Here is an 11612-nt window from a genome sequence, read left to right as displayed (position 1 = left end):
TGGTGCCCATAAGACAGTGATCCTGGATGTGTTATGATCATTTTATGTTTATGAACAGTAGTGCTCTTCAAAGCCAGCAGCAGGAAGGTGGCCCCATTTTCAGAGGTTTATTGAATTAACATGATTTAGATCCCTTTGTTTTCATCCTAAATGTTTAGACTCGTCTTTCCTATAATGAAAGGTAATGTATAAAATTCAATTTTTGTTGACTGTCTTGTAAAAAATATAGTTTAAAATCTTTTACACACAAGCGCATGCTGCCGTTTGCTAAAGAGCTTGCCCGTGTAAAACTAGGGTCCAGACATTACATAAACATCTGGCACCACAGGTGTTTCGATTTCAGTGTGTCACCACTATTAAAGTGCCCTGCTCCCATCAGCGCTAACCTGATTATACGTGTCATATTTTGAAAATGGGATTTGCTGGTTCTGTTCAGTTCCTAGCTGCCACACACATATATTAAAGGCCTGACTAAAGTTACCTGCCTGCCAGGCACATTTGTTTTTTGTTTTGTTTTTTTCTCATATGTAAGCTGTTTTTGTCTATGTAGGTGTGAATGATAAGCCCCTTTTCAGACATTCAGACAGAGATAACATTCATTAATCTTTAAAGTGAGAAAATTATGCTGTGCAGATGTATAGCACTTTAGTTAAGGTTCTTTAATTGAAGACAAGTAAATTTTCGAATGTTTAGTTCTCTCCAATAGTGTAAAAAGGGGCAGGTTCTGTATTTGTACTGCATGGTGCTCCTTGGAGAGCTGTACCCTTCCCCTAACACATCCACCCAGGGACAAACATTTCTCTTCTGGATCAGGAAAAAAGCATCATATACAACTCTTCAAATTATAGTCGTTACTGATTCAAGACACATGCACATTCACAGTCTTGCCATTATTGAAGAGAGATGATCAATGTTCAGACATGAAGCCGACAAGTTCAGTTGATTAATGGAAACAATTGCATGTCTGAAGCGGGGGGTTAGTGTGTTTGAGACCTCTGAACTTGAAGTTTTGTGTTCATTTGAGTGGAGGTCAAACTTGTATACTACTTGTATGTGTGTTATGCAGTGGCTCAGTGTGTGGGAGCTGCTGTGGAATGTTCTGGCTTATTAGGGTGGTAGGTATTCCTGCTTTATATTGGACTGCAGTGCGAGTGGATATTATATAAAGTTAGGGAAGGAGAAAAAATGTTTATTTGCTGAGAATCTTCCCCACATGGACAGTTTTATTCTCACCAGGACTGAGAAGTTCTCCTGGCTTGCAGGAAAACCACTGAGCCTGCACCAAACCCTCTATGTTATACATATCTCCCTATTCTTGTTAGCCAAACCTTTGTCCCTCAACATGTTATAAGAGTCCCACCCCCATATACCTGTAAATAAATACAGTCCCATTCCACAGGTGCATTCAGAGTCAACAGCAGTGTCTTTCTTTAGCCACAACTTTTTTTTCTTACATAATGGTAATAAATGTTATGTTCAGATGAAGAGAAGTTAATGGAGCCACTGTAGACTGTTATCACGCACCTCTGTGACTCATTGTGTATTTAATTTAGCCCACGGGATAGTCTGTACACAAGGGTCATTGGTAAATTACATTATTGTTGATGCTTATGGTTGTCGAGATTATAATTAAACTGTACAATAAATGACTGCAAGTTAATTGAGCTGTTCTGTTTTCATATGTACAACCTGTACTGGTTTCTGAGCATTCTGTATAAGTTTTGTTACAACCCCGAACAAAAGGAAAGACTGCTGATAGAAAATCTGCACCATTAAACCTAAACACATTAGACAATTGGTGCCTCAATATATTCAAAATAAGAAAAGTGTACATTTGTTGGTATTTTTGTGACTGTGTTGTGACTCAGTCTTCTGCATCCTCCGTGTCTCTGCTCTGGAGGGCAACTGGACCCAGGAGTTCTTTAAACCCTGTGGTATTTCTAAAGGATTAAAAAATAGTGTTGAAATAAATGCGGTCAATATTAATTTGGTGTTGACTGGCAGATTCAAGAGGGTGTCATTTACCTATCTCTTTTAGACTGCATGACATAAGAGCGCTCTCTTCTGAGTTGCTCCAGACGCTCTTTCACAACAGTCTTCTGCTTGTTCTTATCTTCCTAAAAAGTAGACAATATGATGATAAGATAGCATGCTAATTCATTGTTTTTTTAGTTTTTTTTTTAAGTATACAGTTCCTCAATATGTAGTTACCAGTGGTAGATCTTGAGTAAGGTGCTTTATCCTGTCTGTGTGTTTCAGGCCAAGCAGGTCTTCTTCTGCCTTTCTGTTCTGGATGATTGACAGGCGCTCCTGAACCTGAAAGACATGCTAACAATGTAACATCAATTCTGCTTTCATTTCTGAGTCATGAGCATGCAGTGTCCCTCTCTACACCTTGTCTCACCCTGAGCAGTTGCCTCTCTCTGTCTCTCTGTTGCCTTTGTTCAACTTTTCTTTGCATGTCCACTAGGTTGCGCATTGTCCTCTCTCTCTCCATTGCAGACACCGGTTCGCTCACTCGTTCTCTCTCCATCAGAGAAGCTTCCTTCTTTGCCTTACACTCTGACAGGCTATAGTCTACCTGGAACATGGTGGGAAAATAGCTGGTTGTATGTTTTAAATGAGAACCGATCTAACCAGAATATATCAAGACTACTCTTACTGTTTCTTCTGGACAGTATTTCTGCTCCTTATAGCGATCAAGTTCAGGGTCTGTCATGTCCCACTGCTTGGACTCTGTTTCCACCTCAGTCACAACCCTGTCAGCATTAGTTATGTCCTTGCATGTCCCATAGCAGAAGTCGTCTGCATGTGGGTTAGCTTCAGAGGAATCAGCCATAGGGTGTGGCTGTGCGGCTTCCTTGCTCTCTGCCACCAAAGCATGTGTTTGTAAGCCACATTCAAATACAGCTTCTCCTTCATTTGGTTGATCGGCTGTTTGTCTGTTACTGAAGGCCAGCTAATAAGAATTCAGAAAGTGAACACATGAGTTCAGTGACAGTCACAGTGAATTACGTTCTGCTACACTCTTATGAAGTACCTCTTCTACTGTGCTGCACTGCTGGTTTGCAGACTGTGTGTCACAGTGATCTGGAGTACCAGACTTCAACCCAGTAGGTTTCAGCTCTTCTCCATCTCTCTCTTGATCTGACACATCACATTGTGTAGGCCGTGCTTGCGTCTTCAGACTTCTTGCACCATCCTGAATCTGTCCTGTACACCCATCTGCAGGCTCTGCTGCGCTGTCTATGTCATCCTCTGGTGGTTTGCTCCAGGCGAGGGTGATTAAAGAGCCCTGTTTCTCACAGCTCTGGGGGCTCTTTAATTCACTGCCCTCTGCTTCCTCTTTGGCTCCTCCATCTGCAGCAAGACCCTCACGAGCATCTGACACACACAGGATCTCCAAGTAGGGCAGGTCCTCCATGACTGCTCCACAACCTGTTGGAGTTCAAAGCATATTATTCTCACAGTTTTAGGAATATGTTATTTTATTAGGATAATTAGTTATTAAATGTTTTTAATACCTGAACAGAAATCGTGTTTGTAAGTCCCATCCGCATTTTGGACTTCATTCACTACACTGTTGCTGCTTTTGCTTGAATCAACCGTCTCAGCTTCAGCTGATCCCCCACTCATGTTTTGGACTTCTGCCTGTCCAGTGTAAGAGGACTGAACTATGATTTGCTTGCTGCTGCTGGTTTCAGTAAAGTTTGGATAAGGATTTAACATAGAGCCTGAACTAAGGGGGGCATCTGTCATCAGGAGGTGGAGCAGGTTGCTAAAGCACTGAGCTTGAAATTCAGATTTATATTTAACCCGCAAAGCCTGGAGAAGCTGTGCATTCTAAACAAAGAGACAAGATGCACCACTATTAACATTACAGCCTTTTGTAGGTTTTCTTGCTTTGACTTGTATGTTGTGATTGCCTCGACTCACCCCATCCATCATCGCTTGCAGTAAAGCAGAAGCTTGGACTTCCTGAAGTTCTGTTAGATGGGTTAGAAGAAGCAGGGCACAGTCTTCCAGGAGAAGTTGGGACCATTCTCTGTAGGCCTGCACTTTGAGCTGGGCCATCGGTTGTGGTTCAGGGTTAGTTTGCTGTAGAGGGCTCTGAGTACCACTGTGTGCCTGCAACCAAGCATGAATTTGATGCAGCCTTTTAATACAGCCATTCCTCAAAGGAACTTGATGATGATTGTCTGTCGAGGAAACAGGAAAGAAGATAATGAAGTGGAGAAATGATGGAAATCAAAAAGAAGTAAATTCTAAATAAATTCTGCTGGGAAAAATAAAACTATTTATTACCATATTTTGGAGGCACTGTGAATGCTGGTGCCTGCACATCCTTTATGGAGATTCCATGTATTAATGTGATAAGTTGCTTCCTCTCCTCCTCTTGAGTCAGCACCAGCAGCTGCAGCACTGACTGCTATAAGTGGACCAAAAATGTAGCTCTATTACTTATAAAAGTAATGTTAACCCACTAAAAAAAATCATGCATATAATCTGAGAGCAATATTATAACAGGAGTTTGCTGTCCACAGTCTGATTTGTAATACCTGCTCTATTGTCTCAAAGTCATACTCTTTCTCTTGTGCTTTTCCATGTAGCCACAAGGAGGCCTGCTCTGGTCTACGTGGACCGTTAACATGTGGCCTGAATGGACAGACAGTACACAAAAGATATGAAAACTTGATGATTGTGAATACAAACTGTTGTATACATGGTGTTTTTTGGCTCACCATGTCTCCCAGGACTGGCGAGCAGCCAGAAGAGCTGTATAGGAAAGTTTCTCTCTCTGAGCTCTAATAGTTGCCAACCTGACGTACAGACACAGCAGTTTCAGGCTCTCCCCATGGAGCCTGGAAGATAAAAGATTGATGAATCAACCCTTTCCCTCTCAGGGTTTCATGGTTGTATTTCCCCCCAAAAAACTCTCTTAAGTCAAATGTATGAAACTACTTGAAATAATTTACCTCTCATGCAGGACTGTAAGTGCATCATGTTCTTGTTGACAAAATTTGTGCAACTCATTCAGAAGAGAAACGGCAGACCAGGACTGCTCAGGACAACTTCTAAAAGATGCACTCATACAGGCCCTGAAGGGAAATAAGCTTTACCATGGTGCTTTGGCTTAACATGAATCAAACTAAATGTTTTCCATCCATAATACAGACATAATACAAATATATGAATGCCATCTTAATAGTAGACCCTAAAGTGCCAGTACGTATGAATGTGAGTGTGAATCGTCTGTCGCTTTTTGTTCTCCCTGTGCTGAACTTGTCCAAAGTGTATCCTGCCTGTTGGCCTATGCCACCTGAGATGGGATCTATCCCTTTTCAACCCTTTAGTTAAATAAGCAGTCAGGAAAATTGATGGATCTACAAATTAACCCATCTGTTTTGATAAACCATTTTCTTTGCCGTTACGTGTGCTATTTAACAAAGTTGTTTATGCACATCCTTTTTAGTTTTTGGATAACACACTGACTCCTTATATCCCCGACCAGTGGCAGTGTAGCCAAGTTCAAACACTCAAGCAAAGTAGCAAAAACATGATCTATGTGTGTTACTTGTACATCCTGAAAGCTCCTGGCAGCTCAGCTAAGCTGAGCAAATCAACAGATGCCAAAGCTTCATCTGCACGATCCTCCAACTGTTCTACTTCCTGATGCTGTTGCCATGTCGGCATCATCTCCCAGACGCTCTTAGCTGTGGATCAACAAAGAAGTAATGACAGAAAAATGAACAGAAACATGAAGCATCTAAAGCAGACTCCTTGATTGGGATTAAGGTGTACTTAGGTGACAGTTTAGAGGAACCTTTCCTTACTGTGGTGCTCCTGAAGCATTTCTGTATACAGCAATTGAGAGACCACATCATACTTGACATCCACCAAGAGGAGGACGTCTGACAAGGAGACATGGCCCCACGCCTGGCCTGTAATCCTTTCACTTTGGTTCTGCCATGTAGAGGGCAGTATGCTCCACACACCCTGTGATGCCAATCTTAGTAGAAGCAGACACATTAACAACATAGCTATTGCAAGTAAGCACTTCACTATAAAGGGGTGATTTGTAATATTAGAAAACTGTTTTTCTGAAATGCTCAGTTGCTCCTTAATACTCAGGTTAAGTAATATTGAACAACCTCTGAAAGATAAAACATCCTCCTTAGTAAAAAGCTGCGTTAACTGGCAATACAATTGTTGCTCACATCAGTAGACCCAGTTAAGCTGCAGTCACCGAGTTGTTTTCTACTTGCTTTAGCGATTTGTTGTGCTACATGCAAACCACAATTTAATATTATTGAATAATGCACAGATTTGCCACAAGGACTAGGGTATTAAAGAAAAAGCCGTTACGAATTTTGCTCCTTTTAGGTTCTTTAATCTTTGGCTTTTCACACATGCAACACAGTAATCTGGGTGATGTGGCTGTAAGTCTAACAACCGTGTACTATGTGGTTCATATATACACACAATAAAAATCAATACATGTACAAATTTAATATTAAAATAACACATTTTGCTATAAACTGAGTAACTTCTCACCCTCAATAAAAGATGCTCACCTAGCCCAGTACTGCCTGGCTGCTTTTTTGAGCCTTTTCACACATGTCTTTTTCCCAGAGAACTCTTTCCCCCCTCCCCATCTTCCGATCTGCGGAAAGCAAAAGAGGGCAAATAATGAACTGCATTAATGCAGGAGAAAGTGTACAGTTCTGCAAGTACATACCTGTACCAACCTGCTGTAGGGATCCTAAATCTGAGGTGTATGCCTTTTCGAAAGTATTAAAGTCTGTATTCTGGAGCAGGGAATCCATCGTGTGATGAAAAGCATTGGGATTTCCAGTATTTAGTAGCAGGAGGTCCCAGTATAGCTGAAGATAAGAGTATTTATAAGAGCAGTAGTAATAATATTTTGATTATGGAGTTAAGCTACGATATTATCATATTAAAGAAGAAAAATTGTACCATTTCCTTCTTTTCCCTTTCCCTTTCCATTTCTAAGAGAACATCCAAAACATTTTCACCAATACAGGTCCAGCTACTGTCTCCTCCTGCAATCTGAAGCACAAACAGCCCCATCGTAGTATTCTGTTACTATTTGTTTGTTTGTGTTTGTGTCTAATTATGTGTGAGCTGGTACCTTCCTCATAGCTGTATGTGCTTCAGTGATGTTGGAAGAAAAATGAAACACTTTGCTGTAAAGGAGACTCACATCCTCAGGGGTAAACTCTGCGCCAACAGACATACCTAGAGACTGGTAAAGACCAGCAATGTAATCCTGAAGCAAAGCACATGGTTGTAATTACATTTATTTTCAGTTCATTCAATTCAACCTTGTACATACAAAAGGAAAACAAATGCATTTCTCACACAGCCACAGCAAAGTATCCTACCTGCTCCATGTTTTCAGGTTGATAAATTATGCAGCATATTACTATGGTTACGGCAGTCCTCTGGGAAACAGCTGGGTCAGCTTACCAGCAACAAAAAGTGACAGTGTATCTGTCAGAGAGTGAAAGGTGATACATGACCGTGATGCTTTACACCTGAGTGTAGTGCTCTGTAACATTTAACACGTAGTGAAAGTCAGTGGCTCCATGCCTTTTAGTGTTGTGTTGTCTTTATTTTAAAGTCTGTGGTGTCAAATGATTTATTTACTTTATTTTTAAGGCATACAAAATCCTAGTATGTGATTTAGGCTTCTGTTCTCTTCAAAAGCTGTATGGTGGATCAACTTTTAAAAAAAACAACTAACCATTTAGGGTTTTATTAAGCCTTAAATGTAGGGCTGTGGGTGCTGTGATTGACAGGTATGCGTTGCCTGGGTCTCACCTCTGTTTGCAGAAGTTTATGCTCCAGTTTTGTTGTGTAGAATTCTAGTATTTTATCTGTATGATACTGCTATACTATTTGCATGATTATCAATAATTAAAAGGAATTTGCTTCCATGTGATGAACCCATATACCTTATATATCTTGTTTAACAAGCTTACTAGTTATCTGATAGCTTAGCACTTAACCATTTCACCTGTTGAAACTTCAAATTGTCCAGACTCCAGAAAATAATAGATGATGTCATGGTGGCTACATACAACTTTTATATACAGACTATAGTGTTGTAAAGTGGCTGTGTTTCTTTGTCTTATTGTAGAAAAACATCACTGTTAACAGGAAAACAAAGGGATATGAGCTGGTTTCTTTTTTTGATTTGCTTAAAGTTATGACATATCTAGGGAAAACAGTGTTTTCTTACAAAGCACCCTGGACCATGGACAATTTAGAGAAAGAAGTGAATGTAAACATGCCTGGCCAGCTCTCCCTAAAAAAAAGAGAGACCTCAGTGGGATTTCTTGGTCAAATAAAGGTAATAATAATGAGGTGGTTAGGTCTATAAGCAGTTGATCATTGAGAATCACCTTGAAATAAGCTGATTTATTATTGAAAACTGCTTACCATATTTGTTGAATTGTAAGGCTATTTCACACATTTTGACATGTGTAGCTGACCTGATGTGTACTCACTAAAATACACTCTACTCAAATAAATACAATGTGTGCAGAAAGGACAGTGTTGCCAAATGGGTGATTAAATATCAACATGAAGTTTGTCTCTGAACACAGAAAAAGAAACAACAGAAATATTAATGAAACTTTTATTTATAAAATGGAGAAGGAAAAGATTACCTGAGATTATATGGCTTCCTGTATGAACAGTCAGACATTGCACAGTGCTAAAAATGTAACCTGCATGATAAACAACTTTAAATAATTGCTAATACTGTTAAAGTAAATGTGTGAAACAAATTAGGTATGGAATTAAATGACAAATCTTTAAGTAGTATAAATATTCAGTGTTACAATATTTATAAAAACCAACAAACACAGTATGTGGAGTCCACAGGTCATGGAGGTTCATCTGGAAATGCCCATATGGAAAAGATATATATAAATCTTATAGTTTTTATCTGTCTTGTATGAAACTTGTATGAAAAGCATACAAGAGTGAAAACACATATAAGATCCCTTGAAAAATTATATAATGAAACTTGTATGTTTTGTATACTTACTAAAAAAATATATGAAAGTAATGAGAAAGTGGCCACTTTCATGAGTAAATCATATATGTTTTTACTATTTCTTTTCCGTATGGGTGTTTCCATTGTATACAGTAACGTGGGGCTGATGCAGTGACAGTGCATGTGTGTGAAATTATAAGTGAGTGTCCACTTATTCAGTAACTGTGGCATTTGAGGAGCTGCCATGAATGATCTTTGGACACTTTTCTCGTGGTATGCAGTAGTTGTTGTGTAGGACCAGACCAGCAGGACACTGACATCCTGGAACACAGGGCTTGAAACAGTGGCTTTCTATCACTCCCAGAGGTACATCGACATTAAAGCAGGTTACAGGACAAGGGGGGCCGCACTCATCAAACACAAAGCCCCTCTCCACTGGGCAGCCCACAGCTGTGGAAGACAGGAGCGAAGAAAACACTGTGAGCACTATAGCTTCAAGCATATGTCTTATTTTGACCTTTACTGATCCTCAGCAGAAATTTCCGGGTGGCTGACAGCAGTGAGGCCAATGGCTGTTTATTTTTAATTCAGAATGAATCATATTGCATTACTTCCTTATAACATTAAGCAGTTTATGTCATGGAACGCCGTGTGGCAAGCAGACTGTGGACCCAGAGGCAGGACACAGGAAGAGAAATAAACTCAAAAACTCAGCTTTGCTTGCTGGCAAATTACAGAAATTACACAAACCAAACCGAAAAATAGGACTCTAGGAGAACACACGGACAAGAGAGCGCACAGCAAAAGGGAGGACGTGACAAAGAACACATTTTAGTCAAAATAGCCAAGAGGAGATTAGAGCAAACAAGATGAGAGACTATCAAAATAAAACAGGAAGTAGCAGAACATGAGAACAGAAACACAGACCTGAAACAAAGACAGAAAAGGAAACAAACACAAAGAAGGAAACACCAAGGACAAAACACAGGGATGAGGTTAGGACACACATGGGAACATTAAGAAGACAGGAATACACAGAAACTCAGGATATAAAACATAAACTGAAACCAACTGAAAACTAGACAAGACCCAAAATTTAAAAAGCTGGGCCCGTGACAGTTTAAAGTTGGTTATGAAGCTGACAGCTGGTTGCCGGCATGCACGCTCGATGTGAAATGATAATATACATCCTAGAGTATATTTGCCACTTTCTGGTGATTTACTCACCACACAGAGACGCGCTCCTCCACTGCACGATGACTCCTGCTGCTCTGCACTGGCTCGCGTAGGCCTCCAACGTGTCACAAAGACAGTCATCAGTATTGGCACCGCAAGCACAGAGGTCGTAAACACAAGCTCCGTACCACTGTTCAGGAGGCACCACGGGATGACAGGGCTTAAAGATGGCAGACTTCAGGATTTTACAGCGAGTGTTGGCCCCCTTTTTGGCCTGGTAGCCTGCATCCTTACAAGGGTCAACATTCTCGCCAGGACGACAGGAGGAGCGGAAATGGGTACCATTTGTGACCTTAAATGACAAAAAGTTATTTCATTTGCATGCAGTCAAAATTAGTGATAAGCTACCGTATGTATTTTATAGTCTCTGTATTACTGCTGTGTATTGATTTTACCCTCCAGCTGTTTCCAAATTCAGACTCAGATAGGGTGATTCGTCCATTTGGCATCCGGAGGTCATCCTGGTAGTAGTTGTTGAAGTTTCCACAAAGACCACAGGTGTGGCCCTTATAGGAGCCTGGCACACTTACTTCTACATGTGAACGAGGACTCCACAGCACCTAAGGTGGGCGAGTGGATGTACCAGTTTGTTACAAAACTGGGAGTGACCAAATTTGTGAGAAGGTAAAGAGACAGAAAAACAAAGAGTACTGCACCTTCAGACCAATGTTAGTGTTGAGTAAAATTGTGTTGGTTTGCCGTTCGATATAGATGTATGGTTCCCTGAGAAATGGCAAATTTACAGCCTCATCATTCACCTGGATAAAAGAGGAGATGGATGAGTGAATGCACTAAGCATAAAATTCACTGGGTAAAACCCTTTATGGTCTATTTACATACAAACCTTCACAATCCAGTCCTGCAGTAGCTGCACTGTGACATCACCCAAAAACACAGTAACCTCTTTAGTCCAGGACACTCCTTTACGTCCACGATCATCATTTGTAGCATGAACACTGTAAAAACAAAAATGTGCTTTCTTGTTTTGTTACTTGTTACCTTTTAGCAAAATTTTGTGCTTTAAATACAATAACAATGCATCTATTTTCTGAAACACCTCCAGTTCCAGCCAGCTAGGATGTCCAAGACTATTTTTTCTGTGAGGCAACAATGGTAACTGCACCTCTTGGGGAGGTACTCCATATTATCAACCCCAACACAGAACCAGTACTGTTCTGGATTGTTTGAACAGAAAAAGAGTCTCTTTTTATTAGTGCTGTCAAAATTAACGCATAATAATCCACCATCATACTTAACGCGTTTATAAATTTTAACTCGATGAACACATCTGGAGCACATAATGACTCAAAATACTCGAAACGATTCTGTCATGTCATATACATACATA

General features: G+C 40.3%; 2 protein-coding genes across 2 annotated transcripts in view; one reads left to right on the top strand and one right to left on the bottom strand.

The window, feature by feature from the left end:
- The window catches only part of dnaja2b (DnaJ heat shock protein family (Hsp40) member A2b), a 5990-nt gene extending 5387 nt beyond the window's left edge, over positions 1–603 (top strand). The window contains exon 8 of the mRNA XM_005730142.2: positions 551–603. Coding sequence (XP_005730199.1) covers positions 551–603 — 53 coding nt within the window. The remainder of the gene's footprint in view (positions 1–550) is intronic.
- Positions 604–9115: 8512 nt separating this feature from the next.
- The window catches only part of kcp (kielin cysteine rich BMP regulator), a 21094-nt gene continuing 18597 nt past the window's right edge, over positions 9116–11612 (bottom strand). Inside the window, exons 42-46 of the mRNA XM_013910102.1 lie at positions 11109–11220; positions 10921–11022; positions 10660–10824; positions 10256–10556; positions 9116–9478 (exon numbers count right to left, since the gene is read on the bottom strand). Coding sequence (XP_013765556.1) covers positions 9240–9478; positions 10256–10556; positions 10660–10824; positions 10921–11022; positions 11109–11220 — 919 coding nt within the window. The 3' untranslated portion in view covers positions 9116–9239. The remainder of the gene's footprint in view (positions 9479–10255; positions 10557–10659; positions 10825–10920; positions 11023–11108; positions 11221–11612) is intronic.

The sequence above is a fragment of the Pundamilia nyererei genome, unplaced genomic scaffold (genome assembly GCF_000239375.1).
Source record: "Pundamilia nyererei isolate P.nyererei 1_Seehausen unplaced genomic scaffold, PunNye1.0 scaffold00035, whole genome shotgun sequence".
Taxonomy (NCBI): Eukaryota; Metazoa; Chordata; class Actinopteri; order Cichliformes; family Cichlidae; genus Pundamilia; species Pundamilia nyererei.
Note: the sequence above shows the minus strand (reverse complement) of the source record. Positions and strands in the feature narration are given on the sequence as shown.